Source organism: Oncorhynchus mykiss, chromosome 20 (assembly GCF_057628025.1).
Source record: "Oncorhynchus mykiss isolate SJ-2025 chromosome 20, ASM5762802v1, whole genome shotgun sequence".
NCBI lineage: Eukaryota > Metazoa > Chordata > Actinopteri > Salmoniformes > Salmonidae > Oncorhynchus > Oncorhynchus mykiss.
In genome coordinates, this window is record NC_143041.1 from 12666453 (window position 1) to 12694042 (window position 27590).

At 43.2% G+C, this 27590-nt stretch overlaps 1 protein-coding gene across 1 annotated transcript in view; it reads left to right on the forward strand.

Annotated features, from left to right (window-relative positions):
• dnah9 (dynein, axonemal, heavy chain 9) overlaps positions 1–27590 on the forward strand; it is a 124528-nt gene that overhangs the window by 74361 nt on the left and 22577 nt on the right. Inside the window, exons 57-68 of the mRNA XM_036955698.2 lie at positions 1095–1214; positions 1975–2163; positions 2428–2663; positions 3025–3147; positions 3394–3598; positions 10506–10670; positions 13288–13428; positions 14879–15049; positions 15195–15317; positions 18552–18745; positions 19476–19624; positions 26822–26949. Of these exons, the coding sequence (XP_036811593.2) occupies positions 1095–1214; positions 1975–2163; positions 2428–2663; positions 3025–3147; positions 3394–3598; positions 10506–10670; positions 13288–13428; positions 14879–15049; positions 15195–15317; positions 18552–18745; positions 19476–19624; positions 26822–26949 (1944 nt within the window). The remainder of the gene's footprint in view (positions 1–1094; positions 1215–1974; positions 2164–2427; positions 2664–3024; positions 3148–3393; positions 3599–10505; positions 10671–13287; positions 13429–14878; positions 15050–15194; positions 15318–18551; positions 18746–19475; positions 19625–26821; positions 26950–27590) is intronic.

Below are 27590 nucleotides of genomic sequence, written 5' to 3' on the forward strand. Positions count from 1 at the left end.
ACAGTTCTTAGACTTTGGTTTTATAGTCCACTATATCATGGTATCAGAATTCACATTGTGAAAATGTAATTAATCTAATTACCTAATAATAAGTTGTATGTTTCTTTAAGGGAGTAGAAAATACATTCTATTCAGAGGCTGTTATATGCATCAAGAAATACATCTCAAGATGACAATCCCTATAGCTGTAAATAATAGCTGTGAGTCAACGGCCTATTGTGTATTTGACATTCAGACCCTCATCCTTAGCAGCCTCTATGCAGTCCCTCTTTATGAAGTCAGACCATGTAGCAGCCCTGCCGTAGCAGCCCTGCCATAGCAGCCCTGCCGTAGCAGCCGCCTTGCTGTCTGCCAACGTCCAACCCTGAAGAGTTTCTAGTTTAGACTCTAATAAGTTCCAAATCCACTTTTTTCCGCCTGTCGTTTGTTCAGCTGTCAGCCAAAGCATTTGTGTAGAAAATGGCTCCTGAGCCAGGGGGAATTAGCAATCCTCAGTATCATATAATATGAACCTGTGTGTCTCCACCAATTAATTGGGTTTGTCCTTGTAATAACTGCCTCCGTATGCCTAATAAATCCTCTGTGGAGATTGATCACATTTCAGCAACTTTCAGAAAACTGTGAAAGTTTTGTTTCATCCGGAGTAGCTTGTCGTCGGGTAACAAGCGTTTAGATCATTTGAAGTTTTATCTGTCAATTTACCAAGCTCTGTCTCTCTCTCTGTCTCTCTCTCTGTCTCTCTCTCTGTCTCTCTCTGTCTCTCTCTCTGTCTCTCTCTGTCTCTCTCTCTGTCTCTCTCTCTGTCTCTCTCTCTGTCTCTCTCTCTCTCTGTCTCTCTCTCTCTGTCTCTCTCTCTGTCTCTCTCTGTCTCTCTCTCTGTCTCTCTCTCTGTCTCTCTCTCTGTCTCTCTCTCTGTCTCTCTCTCTCTCTCTCTCTCTCTGTCTCTCTCTCCTGTGTGTGTGTGTGTGTGTGTGTGTGTGTGTGTGTGTGTGTGTGTGTGTGTGTGTGTGTGTGTGTGTGTGTGTGTGTGTGTGTGTGTGTGTGTGTGTGTGTGTGTGTGTGTGTGTGTGTGTGTGTGTGTGTGTGTGTGACAGCACCTTAATGAGAACCTGGCCAAGCTGACAGCCAAGTTTGAGAAAGCCACGGCCGACAAGCTCAAATGCCAGCAGGAGGCTGAGTCCACCGCTCGCACCATCTCTCTTGCCAACCGCCTGGTGAGTTGGCCAGACACACACACACACACACACACACACTTACCTGGGGGCATACACATCGCCTGCTGATCAGTATTCAGTAAGGAGATGTGTTGTGTTGACAGTGTGAGGGTGGTAATCTCCACTTGATGAGAGACAGGCCAACAAAGGAATAGAAGGATCAGCATTTTCTAAAAGTGTCAAACAACATTGTAATCATTATTGCTAAGTTAAGCTTATTATTTCCAAACCAGCTGTGTTCTATAACTTTGTCACACTTCTATTCATTGATGTTATTGTAATTAAGACAGGCTACTGACGGTATACTTTTTTAATGAGTCTACAGCTAGCAGGGTGCAGTGTGGGTAATCAATGTCACTCAGGGCAGAATGCTAATTGTAGAGCCTTAACTTTGACTTTTGTGTTAATCATGCCTTGGTATCAATATGAGATTTGCATGAAAATTCTAGATTTTTTTAATAATATTTTTTTTACTTAACCAGGCAAGTCCGTAAAGAACAAATTCTTATTTACAATGACGGCCTACCCCTGCCAAACCCAGACGACACTGGGCCAATTTTGCACCGCCCTATGGAACTCCCAATTACGTCCGGATGTGATGTACATCCTGGATTCAAACCAGGGACTGTAGTGTTGCCTCTGGCACTGAGATGCAGTGCCTTAGACCGCTGCACCACTTGAATTGTGATCTGGCCTGTCTCACTCCATGGTTATGTGTGGTGTTGTGTCCTGCCGTGTCACATTGTGTTGTGGTCTGTAGGTAGGTGGTCTGGCATCGGAGAACGTGCGTTGGGCGGAGGCAGTGGAGAGTTTCAGACGTCAGGAGAGGACTCTGTGTGGGGACGTCCTCCTCATCACAGCGTTTGTCTCCTACCTGGGATACTTCACTAAGCGCTACCGACAGCAGCTCATGGACAACACCTGGAGACCATACCTCAGTCAGTTACAGGTGGGACAACACACACAGAGCCATATGCATACACACATAATAATCAACATTTCTGTTATCACATCATTGTAAAAGTGTTTGCCATTCATTTAATGAACGTCCTGATAAGCAGCTGATGAATAGAATCAGGGCTGGACCAAAAGCCCCCCCTCCATGAATCTCCAAGAGGAGGTTGTCCACCCCTGATCCATGCCATTTCGATGCCTGTGGCTTCTATGCTTGTTACTAACCACCGTCCCCCATCCCACCTCCCCTCTCTCCCAGGTGCCCATCCCAGTGACCCCTGACCTGGACCCTCTGACCATGCTGATGGACGATGCTGACATCGCGGCGTGGCAGAACGAGGGCCTGCCGGCCGATAGGATGTCCACGGAAAATGCCACCATCCTCACTTCCTGCCAGCGCTGGCCCCTCATGGTGGACCCCCAGCTACAGGGTGTCAAGTGGATCAAAAACAAATACGGAGAGGATCTACGCGTCATCCGCATCGGACAGAGAGGGTGAGTCACAAGATGGCAGCTGTTCTGGAGAGAGTTTTTGAAGAGGGTATATAATGGGCTCTCCTTGACATTCTTAATAGAGACCATAATTGCCTCTTTTATTGGGCAGAGTGGGTGAGAAAGACTTTACTTGGAATCACTTCCTGGTTTAATGAATTGCTATAACGATGTAGATTAAACATTTTCTTCAATGAAATTTCCACATCATTACCCATCACCGATAGTGCAGGAGACGGTTCAACAAGCATAGTACAAAGTCTTTAAAATATTGGGTAAAACTGATTAAGGCTTAAGCTCTTTCTAGTGACAGTAAAACTCCTATTCACGGGTCTGTGTTGACTTCTGGGCATGTGTCTCTCAGGTATCTGGACTCCATAGAGAGAGCTTTGTCTGCTGGTGACGTGGTTCTGATCGAGAACCTAGAGGATACTGTAGACCCTGTTCTAGGGCCACTACTGGGGAGAGAAACCATCAAGAAGGGCAGGTGCGTGACTCTCTAAGTGGTTTCCAAAGCATTTTCCATCAAATCTGAAACCTGCTTTAAAACAAACCTGTCAGCCAGTTCCAGTAGGCTGAATCCTACCGACCTTGCACGGTCACTGTCAGAAATTGAAGCGAGAAGTTCATTGACACGTTTGAAATGTGGATTTATCGTAGTACATGACTCCATGACTTCAATCATCACACCTCCAACTACTCTCCTCTCCTCTCTCCATCCACCTCTCCTCAGGTACATAAAGATAGGAGACAAGGAGTGTGAGTACAACCCCAGCTTTAGACTGATTCTCCACACTAAGCTGGCCAGCCCACACTACCAGCCCGAGCTCCAGGCCCAGTGTACCCTGATGAACTTTACCGTGACCAGGGATGGTCTGGAGGACCAGCTACTGGCTGCTGTGGTCAGCATGGAGAGGCCTGACCTGGAGGAACTCAAGGTGGGGCACAGTTAGCGTTTCGTCTATGATGATGGTCGTAAGCTATGTTTCCACCCCCACACCCAAAAATGTTTTCAAGGGAATTATCAAATATTTGCATAGCAAATATATACACATTTTAACAGCGGAAGAGTGTTTCCTTCAAACTGACTGGATGGTTTTGTCACAAAAACTGTTACGATAAACAGCGAACTTGCCCCAAACTCGTCTTGGTGCATGCTGTCTAGACAACAGTTTGCTGATATCTTGGAGAGGGTAGGTTATATGATGTCATATGGATAAGAGCAAGATACATTTTATTTGATAATTGGCAGCCAATCACTGATCATGTCACCAGCATACAAATAATACCCTAGATATCTATTGGAAATGTGCATCAAGCTCATCACCGTCCATCACTTAACCACCATGTGAAGTTCATAACTTAATTCATTTGCCTATTAAACTCTTCATGCTTTTCCTCGTCGTGGTGGGAGGACAACACAACACATCATGGTGTGAATCCTTGTTTACTTCCATGTGATGGTTATTATATCAATATTGACAAGTAAAAGTGTTTCCACAGCAATTTTCCCGATCTATTTCACCACAAAAAATCGATACATCTAGTGTATTTTGTATTGTCGACATTAGGACATTATACCAACAAGTTTGCTGTTTCCATCAGGCCTGTCAGGAGTGTTTATATACTTCCGCATTACATGGTTGGATGGGAACATGGTTATTCTGTGGTGAACGTTCTGGCACTAAATGGCCACTGTGGCTAACATGGAGAGAATCAAAAGGGATCTGAGATAGGCATTCTAGTACCGCTTCTTTATGTGCTTGAAGCTTCAGGCTTCCCTCTCATTCAACTGTTAATGTACACCACCGTTCAAAAGTTTGGAGTCACTTAGAAATGTCCTTGTTTTTGAAAGAAAAGCACATTTGTTGTCCATTAAAATAACATCAAATTGATCAGAAGTACAATGTAGACATTGTTAATGTTGTAAATGACTATTTTAGCTGGAAACGGCTGATTTTTCATGGAATATCTACATAGGCGTACAGAGGCCCATTATCAGCAACTATCACTCCTGTGTTCCAATGGCACGTTGTGTTAGCTAATCCAAGTTTATAATTTTAAAATGCTAATTGATCATTAGAAAAAAAATTTGCAGTTGTGTTAGCACCGCTGAAACTGTTGTCCTGATTAAAGAAGCAATACAACTGTCCTTCTTCAGACTAGTTGAGTACCTGGAGCATCAGCATTTGTGGGTTCGATTACAGGCTCAAAATGGCCAGAAACTCATCAGTCTATTCTTCTTCTGAGAAATTAAGGGATTGCCAAGAAACTGAAGATCTCGTCCAATGCTGTGTACTACTCCCTTCACAGAACAATGCAAACTGGCTCTAACCAGAATAGAAAGAGGAGTTGGAGACCCCGGTGCACAACTGAGCAAGAGGACAAGTACATTAGAGTGTCTAGTTTGAGAAACAGAAGCATCACAAGTCCTCAACTGGCAGCTTCATTAAATAGTACCCGCAAAACACCAGTCTCAACGTCAACAGTGAAGAGGCGACTCTGGGATGCTGGCCTTCTAGGCAGAGATGCATAGAAAAAGCCATATCTCAGACTGGCCAATAAAAAGAAAAAATTAAGATGGGTAAAAGAACATAGACACTGGACAGAGGAACTCTGCCTAGAAGTCCAGCATCCCGGAGTTGCCTCTTCACAATTGACGTTAAGACTGGTGTTTTGCGGGTACTATTTAATGAAGCTGCCAGTTGAGGACTTGTGAGGCATCTGTTTCTCAAACTAGACACTAATGTACTTGTCCTCTTGCTCAGTTGTTGCTTCTTTAATCAGGACAACAGTTTCAGCTGTGCTAACATAATTGCCAAAGGGTTTTCTAATGATCAATTAGCCTTTTAAAATGATAAACTTGGATTAGCTAACACAACGTGCCATTGGAACACAGGAGTGATGGTTGCTGATAATGGGCCTCTGTACACCTATGTAGATATTCCATTAAACATCAATAGTAATTTGCAACATTAACAATGTCTACATTGTACTTCTGATCAATTTTATGTTATTTTAATGGACAACAAATGTGCTTTTCTTTAAAAAACAATGACATTTTTAAGCGACCCCAAACTTTTGAACGTTGGTGTGTGTGGCGAGCATACATTACTGGAAGTGGGGAATCAACAGTGAGGATACTGTAGGAACATATGGTGTGACTCTCCCTCGGGTATCGAAACGAGCTCTAGACATTTACCAGTCAGACACTCAAACCAGTCAGGTTTCATTTAGTCTTTTCATCTTTCGTCTTCAGATACCATCTGAGAGTTAGACTGTCAAGAGTCGAGCAGGGTTTGATGTCTCTTCTCCTTAGGTGTAACTAACAACAGATTCATCAACACTGACTAGAGTCAGCGACTTTTTGCAGCCTCTCATCATTATCTCGCTCCTCTTCTTTTAACAAAGTTTTGACATCACAAGCGGCTGCGCTAGAGCCCGCGGCGGCGAGCTCTTTGATTCCAAAAACAATCGTCAGACTCTTTGATTAGCGAGACGTTAACTGGAAGGGGGATAATTATTGGGCCCTGGGTCCATCACGTAGAGAATATTGTGTGTGTGTGCGCGCGTGTGTGTGCACGCTCACATACGTCTGTCTGCCCTCGTCAATTAACTAGCCTCATCAACTGCATCTTGATGAGCAACTACTCAGCATGGTAATAATAATGTCGGTAAACTGGCCTGTCGCTTCAGTAACACCTCAGCATTACATCTCAAATGACACCCTATTCCCTACACAAGTAGTTCACTATTTCTGACCAGAGTCCATGGGATGTCACCTTGAACTGTGTACCAAAATACCACCCTATTTTGTAGACAGCGCATTACATTTAAACTTCATCCTCTGGTTGAGAATACGGTGTCATTTGAGATGCTTGGCTTGGCTGGGTTGTTATGTAGGGAGAGAGAATGGCCGACATGTGCAGTATCTGAATGCAGGTTACTGGAAGAATGGTCTTGATCAAAGCCCAGGAACTTAATGATGCCACATGCTCACAGCATCGACGATAACCAGGATCGGCTTTGTGTCCACGGCTGTTGGATATGGATGTCCTGAAGCCTTTAGACAGGACAGTCACTGAAACACTGCTACTATCAGCATCCCTGTCCATCCCCCGCTCTCAGTAATACACACACACATGCGCGCATACACACTCAAGCACCCATGCGTGCACACACATGCACACACACTCTTGTCTTAATCTCCCTATCTCTATATCCCCCCCCCCCCCCCCCCACCACCACCGCATTAAACCAAATCAGAAAGCCCAACTTTACTCAGAAACACATTCGGCTGACGGCAGTGTTTTGGGAGAGATCAGGAACTCTGATAATTGTAAAACTCAGTCAGCGGGTCGGAGCAGAGCGGAGTGGAGATTTACTGTAGCAGTGATTCTATTTACATCCAGTGGATTTCATTCAGCTTGCTGCTTGTTGGCATTGGGCCTCTGTAGGGAGGGTTTAATCAGACCTGTAGGCTTTCATCTGAAGACAAATCATCATTTTTAATAACCTGAAAACACACATGCAGACATACACACACAGATGGGCACACACAGAGAGATGGGCACACACACACACACACACAGATGGGCACATACACACACACACAGATAGGCACACACACACACAGATGGGCACACACACAGAGATGGGCACACACACACAGAGAGATGGGCACACACACACAGAGAGATGGGCTCATACACACACTCACAGATAGGCACACACACACACACAGACGGGCACACACACACAGGCGGGCACTTACAAACACACACAGAGATGGGCACACACACAGACGGGCACTTACAAACACAAACACACACACAGATGGGCACACGCACACAGAGATGGGCACAGACACACACAGAGATGGGCACACACACACACACACAGAGATGGCACACACACACACACACAGACGGGCACACACACAGACGGGCATTTACAAACACAAACACACTCACAGATGGGCACACGCACACAGAGATAGCCACAGACACACACACACACACACAGATGGGCACACACACACAGATGGGCACACACACACACACACACAAACACAAACGCACACAAAACGGCAGTGTTATTTTAAGCCGCCTGTGTGTCCCCTCAGCAAAACGCAGCGGTGAAGTGAAATGTGATTTAATGAAGCTTGTTTAATTAGCATTTCATGGAGATGGGAGGAGAGGAAGAAGAAGATGAGGAAAAAGAGGGGAAGGAAAAGACGTGATGTGGAACTCTTATCTTTTTAATTAACGTTAAAAGTTAAGCGGGGTAAACGCGTGGCTAACTCCATGCACCTGCTATCCAAACAATTCCCAGTAGAATTTGTTTATTTGGTTATAACCTGTTCTGTGTTCCCCAGTAAACAACACGTTTCCTCTCTACTGACTGATAACAATCACAGTACTGATAGGAGCCTGTAAATAGAGCCTGCCTGTAGACCTGTTTATTGTCTCTGAATCAACTTCATGCCATTATTCCTCTAATGAGTTTAGAGTTTAGCTACTGAGCTGAATAGGATAGTTTGGATACTGGATGCTGATTGGTTGATAGGCATTAGTTATTCATGATAATCCACGGGTAATAATATAATATATGCCATTTAGCAGACGCTTTTATCCCCATAGCATTTTAGTCATGCAAGCATACATTTTACATTCGGGTGGTCATGGGAATTTGATCCCACTACCCTGGCTTTATAAGCGCCATGCTCTACCAACTAAACCACAAAGGACCGTAATTTGTGATAACAGTTACATTTGAAATATTCCCTGTCCCATAGTTCAGCCAGGCAATTCATAAACTTTATCTCCACTGGAATAAAGATGTTGCCAACATTAGATGTTTTATTCAGACAGCGGGGGTTTCTATAAACCTTCCTGCACAGTCTTCCCGCTTTGCATTCACATCGAGCCTAAGAACAGCCCTAAACTGTGTGTTACTCTCGATAATCCACGGGTTCTCTTGCCTTATTGCTTAATGAACTCATCCAAAGTCCAGTTAAGAAGTGTCAAATGTCAACACCCCATTTTCAGAGAGGGGGACACCCATAGAATCCCCCTATCAATTCTAATAACGGCCTCCCACTCGGGTGCAGTGTTTTTGTGTGTGTGTGTGTGTGTGTGTGTGTGCGTACATGAGTGTGTGTCTGATGCAGCCTAGGAGAGTGGGAGAGAGGGAGAGAAAGAGATGGAGAGAGATCCGTTTTCCATATTGCCTCACCAGGGCTGTTCACTAGCTCTCAGTAATCATCTGCCTGAAATGATAGATGTATTATCTCTTTTTAATCCCAATTAGGGATTTCTGCTATCTGGTTAATTGTTTGTTTTTCCCAGGCCGGGTAATTACGTGAACAATATTCCGACTGAGAACTAAACATTAATAACTGACTTGTTATTAAAAATTGGGGGGTGTTTTGATGTGGCGAGCTTTGCCCTCGTACAGTGGAAAGAGAGGGGAGACAGAAGAGAGAAGGTCAAGGTCGTGACGTGATCTCACAGGGCAAATTGCTTCACTTGAACCCCTCCTCCAATTATACATATACTTGTTTCTCCAATTATGTACCTCCAATTAGATACAGTATGTCCTTGACACCATTATTGTTACTGATTTGGAACACATTGGTATGTAATTGTTTTGGGACTAACTAGAATCAATCACCCAACCAGGTTACAGCTAAGAAGCAATCCGTAGAAGAGTAGGAAGACTGTGCAGGAACGTTTTTGGTGGGGATGAAACGGCAGGAGGCCAAGCAGAGCGAAGGACAACGAAACAAGGGTCCTGTCTATCTTTGAAAAGTGAAAGTTTTGTGGTACCCTGGCATTTTAAAACAAAGGGTGTTAAAACCAAAGCATTGAGGCTTTCTCAGAAGGCCAGGTTCACCTCTCCATATGGTGTGCGATGATTAATACCACTTAATCCAGGCCATGTGCAGGCATTCAGGAGTGTGTGTGTGTGTGTGTGTGTGTGTGTGTGTGTGTGTGTGTGTGTGTGTGTGTGTGTGTGTGTGTGTGTGTGTGTGTGTGTGTGTGTGTGTGTGTGTGTGTGTGTGTGTGTGTGTGTGTGTGTGATCCGTCCAGCGCCTGTCCGTGTGTTTGTGTTTGTTTGGTTTATCATCAAAGCCTGTGGATCCTGCAGCAGCATCGACTCTCTCATCAGACGGCAGCAGGGTGGTGGAAGTCTGTTGGCCGCTGCTTGATGTCCTCAGCCTTGAGAGGAAGACATTCTAATCCACCCCAGAGCCTCCTCTTCATCTATCCAGATAGCCCATGCAGAGACCATTGATTGCTTCTGCCTTTGAGGCATCCTTCAGTATGCCTGCGCTGAATTAAGCCCCCACCATCACCTTTAATGCGTGTTTATCTACCACCAGCAGTAATTAGTGTCCCGAATCAAGGATGGGCCACACGTAGTTCAACAGTGTTTCTAATCAAACATGACCATCGTCCAACCCTGAGCAACCCATCGCCCTTGGTGCCTTGTTTACCTCAAGGAACTTTCGAGGTTCGCCAAGGATAGAATAGAATAGACTAGAACTTTACTGTCCACCCTGAGAGTGACATTAGCATTTGGCTTCACCTCACGAGATAAAAGATAACCCCAGGTCAGCCGCTACGGAAGAGAGGATTTGTTTTAATGGCGGCCATTTTTCTCTCTGTTCTCTGTCATTTTGTGTTTCAGTTCTTTAGTTGTGTTTCTTTGAGTTTGTTAATCTTACCTTTTTGACACTTGTGTGTAGTGTCTGTGTATTTTACTGCAATGTTTTATTTCATCTGTTTTAGTCCAATCTTTATTTTCCATTTGTTTATTTCTGTCTGTATGTTACTGTAGTGGAACCTGACGAAGCAGCAGAATGGTTTTAAGATCACATTGAAGATCCTGGAGGACAACCTGCTGTCCCGTCTCTCCTCCGCCTCAGGGAACTTCCTGGGAGACACAGAGCTGGTGGAGAACTTGGAGATCACCAAACGCACTGCCGCAGAGATAGAGGAGAAGGTTCTCTCTCTTTTATTATCTCTATTTTTTATCTCTGTCTGTTTCTGAGTCTCTGTCTCTCTCGCTTTCTCTCTTTCTAGCTTTCTTTCTCTCTCTCTCATCTCTGTGAAATAGCAGGAGAGGAGAAGATGGTTTTGGAGTTTAGGATGGTTTGAGTTAATATTGGAGCGGGTCAGGGTTGAAATATTTACGAGTATATAAGCCTGAGGTAGACTGCCATTAGGGTTTAGCTTGTGCCTAAACTGATTTGACGGGAGAGGGGAACCTATGCTCTCTGACATATACAGTTGAAGTCAGAAGTTTACATACACCTTAGCCAAATACATTTAAACTCAGTTTTTCACCATTTCTGACATTCAATCCTAGTAAAACTTCCCTGTTTTAGGTCAGTTAAGATCACCACTTTATTTTAAGAATGTAAAATGTCAGAATAGTAGAGAGAATTATTTATTTCAGCTTTATTTATTTCATCACATTCCCAGTGGGTCAGAAGTTTACATACACTCAATTAGTATTTGGCAACATTGCCTTTAAATTGTTTCACTTGGGTCAAACGTTTCGGGTAGCCTTCCACAAGCTTGCCACAATAAGTTGGGTGAATTTTGGCCCTTTCCTCCTGACAGAGCTGGTGTAACTGAGTCAGGTTTGTAGGCCTCCTGGCTCCCACACGCTTTTTCAGTTCTGCCCACAAATTTTCAATAGGATTGAGGTCAGGGCTTTGTGATGGCCACTCCAATACCTTGACTTTGTTGTCCTTAAGCCATTTTGCCACAACTTTGGAAGTATGCTTGGGGTCATTGTCCATTTGGAAGACCCATTTGCGACCAAGCTTTAATTTCCTGACTGATGTCTTGAGATGTTGCTTCAATATATCCATATAATTTTCCCTCCTCATAATGATACCTATTTTGTGAAGTGCACCTGCCCCTCCTGCAGCAAAGCACCCCCACAACATGATGCTGCAACCCCCGTGCTTCATGGTTGGGATGGTGCTCTTCGGCTTGCAAGCCTTCCCCTTTTTCCTCCAAACATAACGATGGTCATCATGGCCAAACAGTTGTTTTGTTTCATCAGACCAGAGATAATTTCTCCAAAAAGTATGATCTTTGTCCCCGTGTGCAGTTGCAAACCGTAGTCTGGGTTTTTAATGCAGTTTTGGAGCAGTGGCTTCTTCCTTGCTGAGTGGCCTTTCAGGTTATGTTGATATAGGACTCGTTTTACTGTGGATATAGATACTTTTGTACCTGTTTCTTCCAGCATCTTTACAAGGTCCTTTGCTGTTGTTCTGCACTTTTCGCACCAAAGTACGTTCATCTCTAGGAGACAGAACACGTCTCATTCCTGAGCGGTATGACGGCTGCGTGGTCCCATGGTGTATATACTTGCATGCTATTGTTTGTACAGATGAACGTGGTACCTTCGGGTGTTTGGAAATTGCTCCCAAGGACGAACCAGACATATGCAGGTCTACACTTTTTTTCTGAGGTCTTGGCTGATTTCTTTTGATTTTCCCATGATGTCAAGCAAAGAAGCACTGAGTCTGGAGATAGGCCTTGAAATACATCCACAGGTACACCTCCAATTGACTCAAATGATGTCAATTAGCCTATCAGAAGCTTCTAAAGCCATGCCATCATTTTCTGGATTTTTCCAAGCTGTTTAAAGGCACAGTCAACTTAGTGTATGTAAACTTCTGACCCATTGGAATTGTGTGGAGTAGTTGAAAAATGAGTTTTAATGACTCCAACCTAAGTGTATTTAAACTTCCGACTTCAACTGTAGTATGCAAAGGTACGACAAAGCTAGACGTCTGCTCTCAATGCTACTGTAAACCCTAAGCAAGCGGGGATGTCGTAGCTCTGCACCTTTTCGGAAAGCTATTAGCAATGGTACTTTATTGACCTTTTACCGCAGTGGGCTAAATCAGGGTCACAGAGAGTGTTTCTTGGTAGTCTTAAACAAATCTACTTTGAAACAAAAGTATACACCTCACACGTGGTTGTAGGCTTAAAAAAAGAAGAATCTGCACCATGTCAGATAAATAAAAAAAACATTGACTTCTGAAAAATATGAATAACATTCCATCCATGAGTCCACTAGAGCGTGATTTGGTCATTTGACTGCAGGAAAGGGTCATCTCCACGTCTAGCTCTCCACCTCTAAAGACTATCCTACAGATGTTTTTGAATACACAGTATATTGAGATGCTGATGCAGAGCCTCCTGCTCACTGCTGACTGTACTCGCTTACTGTAGATCGAAGCGTTGGCACAGTCACAAATTGGGAAACTTGGCAAGTGAGCAGTAGAAAAGCTCTTCATTAGGCTCAAGGACACTGCTTAGAGACTGAGATGTGAGAGTGGATTCCTTTACAAAGTGCCACTACTTTGTTAATACTGGCGCTTTATGTTCAGTGAATGTGTGGCAACATATTTTTCACCTTCTCTATAGGCATGTTGAATTGGATCATTAAATTGGAATGGCTGCTTTGTTCAGTGGGAGAGGATGTTATTGTACTCTCTGTTATAATTTGCTATAATTTCCCTGGCTGGTGAATGAATCCTATGTGTGTTTTACATGCCTTTGTGTGTGTATTTACGCATGTGTGTGTGTTGCAGGTTAAAGAAGCCAAGGTGACCGAGGCCAAAATCAACGAGGCGCGGGAGCACTATCGGCCTGCGGCAGCCCGAGCATCCTTATTGTACTTCATAATGAACGACCTCAATAAGATCCACCCAATGTACCAGTTCTCTCTCAAGGTACACCCACCTCTCTATTGACCTGACCTGTTATTGACACTCCCTAGTGAGCACACACACAGTTCACTATTCTCTCTTTCTCTACGTACATTCTCTAATAACCCACCATGTTTCTCCCAGCCTCAGAGCTCCCCAGTGAGCTAAGTCTTTACCCACGCTGCTCTGTTTTCTGCCTTTTCCTCCATTAGTTTCCAGTGTTTTATGCTTTCTGCTCTTTGTGTTTGTCGCTTCCTAACGCTTTTATGCTTCACCTAATGTCCCTGCTATTGTCACCCTCCAAAGCACTGAGGAGTCACGGGGTGAGATATGGTTTGCAATCACACTGCTCTCTGCAGGTAGCTAGCCACCCTGGGCCAACTGTAGAGAGTTTAAAGGCCCAGTGCAGTCAAAAATGTGATGTTCCAATATTTGATATATATTTTCACACTATGAGTTTGGAATAATGCTGTGGCATTTTGTAAATGTTGATGATGCCCTTTTAGTGTATGAGCTGTTTGAAAAGACCGCCTGAAATGTCAGTCTGTTTTGGTGGGATGATGTTTTGGCCTGCCTGGTGACATCAAAATTTGTTTGCCAATAAAAAAAAAGAGTTACAAACCTCTCTTCCAATAACAGCAAATGTTCAGTTTTCCCCTCCCACTCAAACCACTCCCAGCAAAATTCTTGCTTGAGAAATTGCTCTTTGCTAAGAAGCTTTCTTTTACCCTGTTTTCTTCCCAATTTCGTGGTATCCAATTGGTATTTACAGTGTTGTCTCATCACTGCAACTCCCGTATGGACTCGGGAGAGGCGAAGGTCGAGAGTCCTCTGAAACACAACCCAACCAAGCCGCACTGCTTCTTGACACAATGCCCACTTAACCCGGAAGCCAGCCATGTCAGCGTGCACTGCACCCGGCCCACCACAGGAGTCGCTAGTGCGCGATAGGACAAGGACATCCCTGCCGGCCAAACCCTCCCCTAACCCGGACGCTGGGCCAATTGTGCGCTGCCCCATGAGTCTCCCGGTCGCGGCCTGGACTCTAACCCAGAATCTCTAGTAGCACAGCTAGCACTGCAATGCCTTAGACCAATGCACCACTCGGGAGCCCCTCTTTTTGACAATTTTAATTGAAAACAATCACAGTAAGGAACTTAATTGTTACCCAGAAATGATTTGATATTGAGATAAAAACGGCTGCATTGGACCTTTCACCAGATGAAATGTCTCTGCTGTAGATAAAACGCACAGACCCATATATTTTAAATGCAGTCAGTTGAACAATTGCCAGCCAGCTCGTACTTTGGATATGTTTCAGGAAATAAATAATTTGGGTTCTAGAAGTGTGTCTGCTATCCATTGTGTTTTTATGCTCCAGATGTTCATTGTGGCGTTCCAGAATGTTCTACCCATAGTGTCTGTTATCCTAGGCAGTACTGAGTCTGTTCTATCTATTGTTTCTATGCTACAGGCGTTTAGTGTAGTGTTCCAGAAAGCGGTACTGAAGGCCCAGGCAGACGAGGTGTTGAAACAGAGAGTGTCTAACCTGATAGACAGCATCACTGTCCAAGTGTTCCAGTATACCACCAGAGGCCTATTCGAGTGTGATAAACTCACATACATCGCACAGCTCGTCTTCCAGGTACACAGAAAGTCAGAGTTCAAAGTTCAATAAAAGCTTTATTGTACATTTTTGGTCAAATATAAATGTTTTTGTCTTTAAAAAATAACAATATAGGAATTCATGTTATTTTGACAGTATATGTTTTTCGTCATTGTGAACCCAGATCCTGTTGATGAATAAGGAGATCAACCCTACAGAGTTAGATTTCCTGCTGAGGTATCCCGTCCAACCAGGAGTGACCTCTCCTGTCGACTTCCTGTCCAACCATTCCTGGGGCGGTATCAAGGTGAGGCAAACAGGAAGCGAAGATGTCAGACCTTCACAGTTGAGGTTGAAGACGCGTCTAACCACAGATCTAAGATCAGTTTACCCCACAAAAGCCAAACCTTCACCATCAGGGGACAACATGCTACTTTAAATCAGTGTCTAGGGATAAATTCATCCTACTACATACTTTAGAACAAACCATCCACTGACTATCCTTGTCATTTACGTATGACTGAACTCCCCTTTTCCCCTGTTGTTATTTTAGCACTTAGTCTGTTTCCACTCCATAACTCAGTACATCTGTGGAAGATAACAGAACATAATGGGTACAGTGAAGTCTACTTCCACTACAATTAAGCAACCTTGGTCCTCCAGTACCCCCAACAGTACACATTTGTATTGGTACCCTGGACAAGCACACTTGATTCAACTTGTTAACTAATCATCAAGCCCTCGATCGAATCCGGTGTGTTTGTCAATGGCTCCAACAAAAATTGGAATTGTTGGGGGTACTGGAGGACCGGAGTTGGGAAACTCCATTCTGGAGGACCGGAGTTGGGAAACTCCGCTCTTAGCGGTAAGAGCATTACCGCTACAACATGTATGAAATAATAAAGGCATGCCATTCTTTTTACAAAAATGTTCATTTGAGAAGTTGCTGCCTCAAGGGTTCACAACTCTCACATATCTATTAGGTGAAATACCACATTGTGCCACCACAGCGGCAAGATTTGTGACCTGTTGCCATAAGAAAAGGGCAACCAGTGGTGCACAAACACCATTGCAAGAGGGGGAGAGAGAGAGAGATCTTTCCGGAAAGGTGGGGGGCTATGACGTCCCCACTTGCTCAGGGTTTACAGTAGCGTTGAGAGCAGATGTCTGGCTACTGTACTCCAGAGAGCATAGTTTCCCATCAAATCAGTTGATGTACAAGCTAAACCCTAATGGCAGTGTACCTCAGGCTTTCGTACTCATAAATATTTCAACCTGGACCCTCTTCACTATTAATGATCCTAAACTCCAAAACCATCTTCTCCTCTCCTGCTATTCCACAGAGATGTCGGTCTAGGTACCATTAATTTAATTCAGTCACTCTGGTTCTTATCGCGGTTAGGAACATAATCAGTTGGAGAGGATGAGATCCTGTGATAGTGCCTGGTGGCCGTGGCCCTCTTAGATGATATTAGAAGGATGGGATGGAGAGGAAGCCACAGGGGGCTGTAGTATTCTCACCTGACCTGAGAATCTGCCAACCCAGATACTGGTAATTAACTAAGTGGAGGAGTTGGAGTGACTTCATCTTAGCTCATTAAGGGCCGTGGTGGGTATTTCCGGGGAAGGAGTTGGGATGTTCTTCGATAGGACCTTGACTTGATTGACAGAGACTGAGAGGACAGGTGTTTGTGTGTGCCCGTGTGTGTGTGTGTGTGTGTGTGTGTGTGTGACATTCAGAGCACTCTGTGAGGCCACTGTTTTTCAGTGATCCAAAGCTGAGATAAGAACAAATGCTGTCAGATAAAAGTCTAGAGTATGTGCCAGGTTTGTGCTGCCGAAGCATATTCCCCTTTTCTACCCGCTGTTATAAACAGCCTAATGTCTACTCAGCACTATGGTTTGAATAAATACAATTCATATTGGCGTAAGAGAAGATAAGCACTCTGTCTTATTATGAGACTTTTCCAACCCAAACTTTTCTCCTTTGTGGCACTTATATGAGGTAAACAATAAGAGCAAATAACCATTTGTTCATCCTTAGAAAGGTTTCAGAGACGGTGGGAAAATACTGTGTATATGAATTAACCCCTGCCTACATGTACATACAGTATCTACCTCAATTACCACATTAAACCCTGCCTATATGTACATACAGTATCTACCTCAATTACCACATTAACCCCTGCCTATATGTACATACAGTATCTACCTCAATTACCACATTAACCCCTGCCTATATGTACATACAGTATCTACCTCAATTACCACATTAACCCCTGCCTATATGTACATACAGTATCTACCTCAATTACCACATTAACCCCTGCCTATATGTACATACAGTATCTACCTCAATTACCACATGAACCCCTGCCTATATGTACATACAGTATCTACCTCAATTACCACATTAACCCCTGCCTATATGTACATACAGTATCTACCTCAATTACCACATTAACCCCTGCCTATATGTACATACAGTATCTACCTCAATTACCACATTAACCCCTGCCTATATGTACATACAGTATCTACCTCAATTACCACATTAACCCCCTGCCTATATGTACATACAGTATCTACCTCAATTACCACATTAACCCCTGCCTATATGTACATACAGTATCTACCTCAATTACCACATTAACCCCTGCCTATATGTACATACAGTATCTACCTCAATTACCACATTAACCCCCTGCCTATATGTACATACAGTATCTACCTCAATTACCAGATTAAACCCTGCCTATATGTACATACAGTATCTACCTCAATTACCACATTAACCCCCTGCCTATATGTACATACAGTATCTACCTCAATTACCACATTAACCCCCTGCCTATATGTACATACAGTATCTACCTCAATTACCACATTAACCCCCTGCCTATATGTACATACAGTATCTACCTCAATTACCACATTAACCCCCTGCCTATATGTACATACAGTATCTACCTCAATTACCACATTAACCCCTGCCTATATGTACATACAGTATCTACCTCAATTACCACATTAACCCCTGCCTATATGTACATACAGTATCTACCTCAATTACCAGATTAACCCTGCCTATATGTACATACAGTATATACCTCAATTACCACATTAACCCCTGCCTATATGTACATACAGTATCTACCTCAATTACCACGTATCCCTGCACATTGATATTGTTATGGTACTCCTTGAATATAGCTTTATTCCTGTGTGTTTTATTTCTCATGTGTTTTTATAATTTCTTTATTAGTTAACTCTGTATCATTGGGGAAGAGCTTGTAAGTAAACATTGCACTGTAATATCTACACCTGTTGTGTTGGGGGCATGTGACAATTACAATCTTATTTTATGAGAACAAGAAATTGCATTCCAGTTTTGAATACATGGTTACTTTGGATGAGGGACTGTATATCTAAGAATTAATCTATATTCACCAGAGTTGTAGTTTCTGGCAAATGTTTAATGCATATTTTTTTGCGGCCGCTTTCCTCTTCACTTTCCTCTACATTCATCCCTCCATCCCAGTCTCTGTGTTCCATGGACGAGTTCCGTAACCTGGACCGGGACATGGAGGGTTCGGCCAAGCGTTGGAAGAAGTTTGTGGAGTCGGAGTGTCCTGAGAAGGAGAAGTTTCCTCAGGAGTGGAAGAATAAGAGTTCCCTACAGAGACTGTGTATGATGAGGGCCATGAGGCCTGACCGCATGACCTACGCTGTGAGGTGAAAGGTCAAATACCTTACCCTCTAACCTACTGTTAGAGGATATACAGTACAACTGTGGTTCTGTTTTTTTTGTGAGGATATCTTTTGAATTTCCCTGTCCCACCAATGAACAAACATAATATAATGTAAACAGCTAACATTCAACCCAGTGAGCTAACATTTAACCCAGTGGCCATTGACCACAGCTACAGTATGTAATAGTTATTTAATAGAAAAGTAATAAATACTATGTTTGTATGAGTGCATTTTCAGCTTTTAAACTAACCACCATAAGCCATGAGCAGTGCTCTGCATTCCGAATGTGTATTTTGTACAGATAACTACCAAAATAAAGGAAACATTTGCTCAAGTGTTTCCTTTATTTGGGCAGTTACGTGTACGGTACCAGTTAAACGTTTGGACACACCTACTCATTCAAGGGTTTTTCCTTATTTTTACTATTTACTACATTGTAGAATAATAGTGAAGACATCAAAACTATGAAATAACACATATGGACACATACAGTATCCAAAAAAGTGTTAAAGAAATCAAAATTATACCCTTTTTTGGTTACTACATGATTCCATATGTGTTATTTCATAGTTTTGATGTCTTCACTATTATTCTACAATGTAGAAAATAGTTTTTTTTTTTAAATAAAGAAAAGCCCTTGAATGAGTAGGTGTGTCCAAACCTTTGACTGGTACTGTTTGTATTGAACATATATCATCATGTCTCCCCACAGAGATTTTGTGGAGGAGAAGCTGGGGAGTCAGTATGTGGTTGGCAGGTCGCTTGACTTTGCTGTGTCCTTTGAAGAGTCTGGTCCCGCCACACCCATGTTCTTCATCCTCTCTCCTGGAGTAGACCCACTGAAGGACGTGGAAAAACATGGTAATGGGGTCCCCTACACTGTTAACACCAATGTGCTGTCATTACTCAAAAATGTTGAGGAAACTCATTGCACTTAATATCAAATCAAAATTGTATTCGTCACATGCGCCGAATACAACAGGTTCCATACACCTTACAGTGAAACGCTTACTTACGGGCCCCTAACCGACAGTGAAGTTTCATAAATATATCCAAGTACAATTATTTAAAATGTTTTTGTAGTCATTACTCTGCTGTGACTTTGGGCTAATTCACATTTAAGATCATTTACTGATTAATTACTGGAATAATTCAGTGATTTGATTGATTTAATTTGGTTATTCTCTCCAAATGAATCATTAACCGTTATAGTGTTAATACTATCAACAATATCATTTTACTATCGTCGAGCTCTGGAACCTCAAGAACCCGATCACTCGCGAAATAACTTTATGCCACAAATAGTTCATTCAATGTTTTATTTACTAGACCAAATAAGTTGGAACATGAGGTAGCTAAGAAAATACAATTTCAAGGCAGGGTATAATGGGATTCAATTCAGTTATTGAGGTGAGAGTCACAGGTCCGTCCGTATAAATGAATTTCCGTATTCAACTCAGGCAAGTACAATAGTACATTCACAAGACTTTTGAGGATGATATGGTCTTATTAATTGAAAGAGAAAAAGTGATTGGGCTACATCGTTGACATAGGCTTTCACAACTGTGAAATTATGGAGAGCGTCTATAATGGGCTAGGCTACCAGTTAGCCTCCGATATGGACAATGCCAGGACAGCATTGAACATGGGCTTGTAAATTAGACCTGCCGTCTTGCAATTACTCAGTGACTTCCACTAAGTTTCACACACAACGCCACTTTATATAGATAATGTAACAGGGGAAATTACTTTTATGTCGTTGTTGCCTCTCAGTTGGGATTCTGTTATGATGGGATGAAAATGGGATTTGATGGTTGGCCAAGTCTCTCGCAACAGTAGTCGATGAGGCCAGTGCACTGAAAATAGCTCACAGCCAATGGAGCGAGATCTCTCTCTCAGTTCTCAGTCCAGGAAAGTACATTATATTAGAGAACTTCCATACAGTGAATTCTTCCTTTGGTCCAGCCGGGATGGATTGCAAACACAGTCAGTTAGTCTCCAAGGCAAACAGTGCGTTTGCAGGATCCACTCTGGGATGATTGCTTCCGTCTAAGTATGATGGGAGAAGTTGATCGGAGTTTGGTTTCCAAGGAGATGGGATCACTCATGGTGTGGCCGCCCCTTAAAGAAACTTGATCTCCTCATCTGTTTGCAAATCCTGTAATTTATAGGGATACTCATAGGGCTCTGATGACCTGACATGGCATCACGAGACCACCCCGTTGATTCTAGATATTCAGCATCTCTGTTCTTATGGACAAACCCGAGATTTCTTCAAAAGTGTCCACAGCATGTTTCTACTGCACAAAACAGTACCTGTTAAGGATATGGCAGACATACGCCCCCTTTGGAGAGATTGGGTACCCCTAGTAAACTGGAAAAAAAATCTGTCAAAAATTGCTAATATATGCAAATAAAAATTATTATTGGATAGAAAACACTCTAAAGATTCTAAAACCGTTGGAATTATGTCTGTAAGTATAGCAGAACTCACAGGGCAGGCATTCTTCCAAACTAGTTTTTGTGGCCATGAAAGTTGGAGCAACTTTGACGTCATGGCCCCCACCCTTCCCAACGAGCTATGATTCTGGGGACACTTTATTTCTCTTCCGCTAGATGTCCTCTTTCATTAGAGCTTCAAATCGTTCAAATCCCGCGAGAATTGACCCTATGGGAGTGAAATTAGTGCGTGCCACGAGAGAATAGGCTGTGCGTATGGGCGCGAATTGGTCCCAGCCATTCCTTTGTTTCCAGCACTCAAGAGAAGGGCAGACGATGGCCGATTGAATTGAAGTTTGTTTTGCACGTCTAAAACATCATAAAGCTTGCTTCTGCACTTAGTTTGACCTGTTTAGTCGACATATAATGTGTAATTTTGAAGTTTTGATGCGCAACTTATCCGGACCAGAGGACGTTTTGGGTGCATTTCAGCTGATGTTATTAGCAGTAGCTAATACAAAGACGCAAGACTTGAAACCAAACGATGTATTGGGTAAGTATGAAGCCTTCCAGAACATTCTGAACGAAGACCATCGAAATTAAGGGAATATTTATGCTTAAATCTGTGTTTCTGTTGACTCCAACATTACGTGGAAATGTAGCTTGGAACTGAGCGCTGTCTCAGCATATGGAATAGTGTGCAATTTCTGTAACGTTAAAAATAAATCTAACACAGCGGTTGCATAAAGAAGCAGTGTATCTTTCTAACTATATGTAGAACATGTATATTTAGTCAAAGTTTATGATGTCTATTTACGTTATCTTGCCGCGCTACATAGATTTCCTGCGGGCATTTTTGAGTAATTTCTGAAGGTGAACTCACTGTAAATGGACATTTATGGATATAAATGGCATATTATTGAAAAAAAAAAATATGTACTGTGTAATATGTCATATTACTGTCATCTGATGAAGATTTTCAAAAGGTTAGTGAGCGATTTATTTTTTAATCCTGCGTTTGTTGATTGCATGTTTTGGCTATTGAAATGAGCTGTGTCTGGTGGTGGTTTTACATATATATGTGCTATGTTTTCGCCGTAAAACATTTTAGAAATCTGACTTGCTGGCTAGATGAACAAGATGTTTATCTTTCATTTGAGCTATTGGACTTGTTAATGTGTGGAGGTTAAATATTTGTAAGAATATTTTTGCGTTCCATGCGCCACCGTTTCAGCTGCACGTGGGAGGGTTGATCCCCAATTGGGAACCAATATCGTAAACAGGTTACAATCTCTAGGATGAAGTAAGTAGCCTGTAGGTACCAAACAGGATATTGGTCAAATGCATCCGTTCTTTGGTTCAGAAGAATACCTGTTATACCCATTTTAATGACATAGAAGAATCAGAAGAAAATTCTCACATTATGCTTCAAGTTATATCAACATGTATGAGTTTCTCAGTTTAATACATTGTTAAGGAAACGTGTTTAAATGTCCTTGCGCCATTTTCCCTTTGTCACAAAGAGTGAAAGTTAATCTCCTCCCTTGCAATACACATCTCTTGGCGCTCTAAAGCCTGGATGGTCGTTTACCCAGTAACACATGCAGATCACAAGGTGGTCTGCTGACTTGCTGAAGGCGACTGTTTTCTGCCTTCTGACCCCCCTCAGGGACACTCACATTGTAAAAGGAGAAGAGGGAGAGGAGTTTATTTGTCTTGTGATAGCTTGTAAGAGGGCGGCGCCGCCACGAACAGAACTGTAAATCCTGCCCTGGAATGTGGGACTTAGGCTCTCATTACAACGACTCAAACATGTAGGGGGTCCAGATTTAAGTTGTATCAGCTTGAAATTTACTAAGCCACGCCTCCAATATAATTTCCCACTGTACCTTGTCTTTTCGAGTGAGTTGTAGAGTTACCACCCATGACTGTATTTGTCAGTAAAAGAGACATGGTTGTGGAATTCGTTCATTTTCAGTCCTGTATCGTTCACCAAGTTAGTTCCTAGGTGAATATTAACATTATAATTTAACTCTTTATGACATTACATTTCTCATTAAGGCCATATTATGGGGCTTAGCTTTACCCTAATACAGTGGCCAGAAACTCATGGTTTACAGGCCACATCAGGCCTGCAAGTAACTTTCCCAAAATATATATCCTGGTTGAATGATTTCCAGGAATCGTCCAAACGGGATATCTGGAAAACATTGGGAAATTTACCGAAATTTTGCAACCCTACCTGCAAGTCACATTATGCTGGCTTGCAAAGTGATGTGTAATTCCTATTGGAATCTAGCCAGAGTTAAGATATCCAACAGTTGGAATTTTTCACAATGACTGCCAGGGTTAGGAACAGTGTTGGGAGACTGCTAAGTGTCTTGCCATGTCTGAATCCTGGCTTAGGAAGGCCACCAAAAATTCTGAGATTTCCATACCCAACTATAACATTTTCCATCAAGATAGAACTGCCAAGGGGGAGGAGTTGCAGTCTACTGCAGAGATAGCCTGCAAAGTAATGTCATACTTTCCAGGTCCATACCCAAACAGTTCGAACTTCTAATTTTAAAAATTACTCTCTCCAGAAATAAGTCTCTCACTGTTGCTGCCTGCTACCGACCCCCCTCAGCTCCCAGCTATGCCCTAGACACCATTTGTGAATTGATCACCCCCCATTCTAGCTTCAGAGTTTTTCTGTTAGGTGACCTAAACTGGGATATGCTTAACACCCCGGCAGTCCTAAAATCTAAGCTAGATGCCCTCAATCTCACACAAATCATCAAGGAACCCACCAGGTATAACCCTAAATCTGTAAACAAGGGCACCCTCATAGACGTTATCCTGACCAACTCGCCCTCCAAATACACCTCCGCTGTCTTCAACCAGGATCTCAGCGATCACTGCCTCATTGCCTGTATCCGCTACGGGTCCCAGTCAAACGACCACCCCTCATCACTGTCAAACGCTCCCTAAAACACTTCTGCGAGCAGACCTTTCTAATCGACCTGGCCCGGGTATCCTGGAAGGATATTGACCTCATCCCGTCAGTTGAGGATGCCTGGTCATTCTTTAAAAGTAACTTCCTCACCATCTTAGATCAGCATGCTCCGTTCAAAAATGCAGGACTAAGAACAGATATAGCCCTTGGTTCACTACAGACCTGACTGCCCTCGACCAGCACAAAAACATCCTGTGGCGGACTGCAATAGCATCGAATAGTCCCCGCGATATGCAACTGTTCAGGGAAGTCAGGAACCAATACACGCAGTCAGTCAGGAAAGCAAAGGCCAGATTTTTCAAGCAGAAATTTGCTTCCTGTAGCTTTAACCCCCAAAAGTTCTGGGACACTGTAAAGTCCATGGAGAACAAGAGCACCTCCTCCCAGCTGCCCACTGCACTGAGGCTAGGTAACACGGTCACCACCGATAAATCCATGATTATCAAACTTCAAGACTCCTAGAGATGGCCTCCAAACCAAGACTCCTAGAGATGGCCTCCAGGCCAAACTGAGCAAATGCGAAGGAAGGGCCTTGGTCAGGGAGGTGACCAAAAACCTGATGGTCACTCTGAAAGAGCTCCAGAGATCCTCTGTGGAGATGGGAGAACCTTCCAGAAGGACAACCATCTCTGTAACACTCCACCAATCAGGCCTTTATGGCCGGACGGAAGCCACTACTCAGTCATTTTGGATTTTAGATTTTGCCAAGAGGCACCTAGAGGACTTTCAGACCATGAGAAACAAGATTATTAACTCTTTGGCCTGAATACCAAGCGTCACGTCTAGAGGAAACCTGGCACCATCCCTACGGTGAAGCATGGTGGTGGCAGCATCATGCTGTGGGGATGTTTTTCAGAGGCAGGGCCTGGGAGACTACTCAGGATCGAAGGAAAGATGAACAGAGCAAAGTGCAGAGAGATCCTTGATAAATTTTTTTTTAATTCCAAAACTGTTAAAAAAAAACGGTTTTTGATTTGTCATTGTGGGATATTCGTGAGGGGGGAAAAACTATTTAAGCCATTTTAGAATAAGTCTGTAACATAACGGGGCCATAACGGGGCCTAAGGCACTGCCTCATAAACCTATAGGCGTCAATACAGATCCGGGTTCGATCCCGGGCCGCGACCGGGAGACCCATGAGGCGGAGCGCAATTGTGTTGTCTGTGTTAACGGAGGGTTTGGCTGGCCAGGATTTCCTTGTTCCACCACGTTCTAGTGACTTCTGTGGTGGGACTGGTGCGCGATGAGACAAGTATATCGCTATCGGCCAAACCCTCCCTAACCCGGACGACTCTAGGCCAATTGTGCCGGTTCCGACAGAGCCTGGGCGCGAACCCAGAGTCACTGCGCCACCCAGGAGGCAGTGTTTGATGATGAATATTTCAATACTTCACTATTTGGTCTTATGAAAGATTCAAATGTGATTCAAATGGAAATGCGACTGACAGGGTTATATTGAACAACGTGTGAATAATATTATTGGGCTGCTGAGGCTGGATTGTAGATAACATGTTTTGTAAATTTGTTTCTCCGTACCTTGGAAACACAGTAACCTAGTTTGATGTTTGAGTGAATAGTCTCCAAGTCTTTTTTATGGTCTGGCGTGAATTCAGCTATCCTCTCATCATGTGACATGAGATCATTCTCCCACTGAAGCTCAGATAATTGGTCAGACACACTCGTTCAAATGCACACACACACACACACACGTGTATAATTGATGTCCACACCCTTCTGTGCGCACGCGTGTGTGTGTTTGCACACGTGTTTGCATGCGTGTGTATGACTAATTATCCAAGCCCTCCCTGTATGCGTGACCAATCACATCAAAGCTAAAGCAGCTAACCAATCAGAGAGGCCTGATGTAGAGTGTGAAGAGAGGGCCAAAGGCAACACAGATCACACAGAATGAAGAACCCTGAATCTATACACTTTACTTTAGAAAAATAATGTGGGTCTTCGCTAAATTTCAGATGGCCAATTTTTCTTAGGCGATAGTGAATCTACACTGAGTTTACAAAATATTAAGAACACCTTCCTAATATTGAATATTTGCCCTCAGAACAGACTCAATTTGTCGGGGCATGGACAGTACAATGTGTCAAAAGCGTTACACAGGGATTCTGGCCCATGTTGACTCAAATGTTTCCAACAGTTTTCAAGTTTGCTGGATGTACTTTGAGTGGTGGACCATTCATGAAAAACCCAGCAGCGTTGCAGTTCTTGACACACTCAAACCGGTGCGCCTGGCACCTACTACCATACCCTATTCAAATGCACTTAAATATTTTGCCTTGCCCATTCACCCTCTGAATGGCACACATACACAATCCATGTCTCAATTTTGTCAAAGTTTAAAAATCCTTCTTTAACCTGTCTCCTCCCCTTCATCTGCACTGATTTGAAGTGGATTTAACAAGTGACACCAATGGGGATAAAATCTATCACCTGGATTCACCTGGTCAGAGCAGGTGTTCCTAACGTTCTGTGCACTCAGTGTATAAATGAAGCGCACTTTATAAAAAAGAGATTACTACTTTATTACTAAACTGTTGATCATTTCAATTTTCCCTAAACTGCTATGGATTACATGAATCATTACTTTGTGATCTTTCTTTCAGGCAGGAAGCTGGGCTATACGTTTGACAGCGGTAACTTCCACAATGTGTCTCTGGGCCAGGGACAGGAGGTGGTGGCTGAACAGGCTCTGGATCTGGCAGCTAATGAGGGACACTGGGTTATACTGCAGGTATTCAGATACACACATTTACTTGCAGACACACACACATAGCCGACTGCCTAAACCAGCCGTTGCTAAGACAACACTGAGCTAATATACAGCTGGGATTCCAGAACAGGCCATGTCATGAAATGTCATTTTACTTTTGTGTAATTAAAAAAATCTATTCTCTCCCGTGTTTAAGGTCATATTGTTTCTCTAATCCATTGTGCTTTGCACATAGTGTTGGCTTTTTGCTCTCCTTTGTGGTTCAACTGCATATGAAATAGTATAATTTCCTGGAGAGAGAGAGAGGTATTATTCAGTACAGTATCTGGTTCCTCAGTGTGTGTTCTCATATCTGGAGGGCAAGGCCAGTCAGCGTTTGCATTTTAAGCCAGCTCGTTTGTTGAATCCTAATGGGGAGTATCGACAGATATGAACGCCGGCACAGGGCACAGAGACAACTCTTGGAGAGAGAGAGAGAGAGAGAGAGAGAGAGAGTGTGTGTGTGTGTGGGGGGGGTCTCCTTTATTCACAGAGAATGTCTTGCTATCCCTTTCTTTCTCCTCTCTTTCTTCAGCTCTCTCTCACCCAGTCATCACAGACACAAGCAGCATCTCTTTTTCAATCCATCTCTCCTTCTGTCTCTGTCTGTGTCTCTCTCTCTC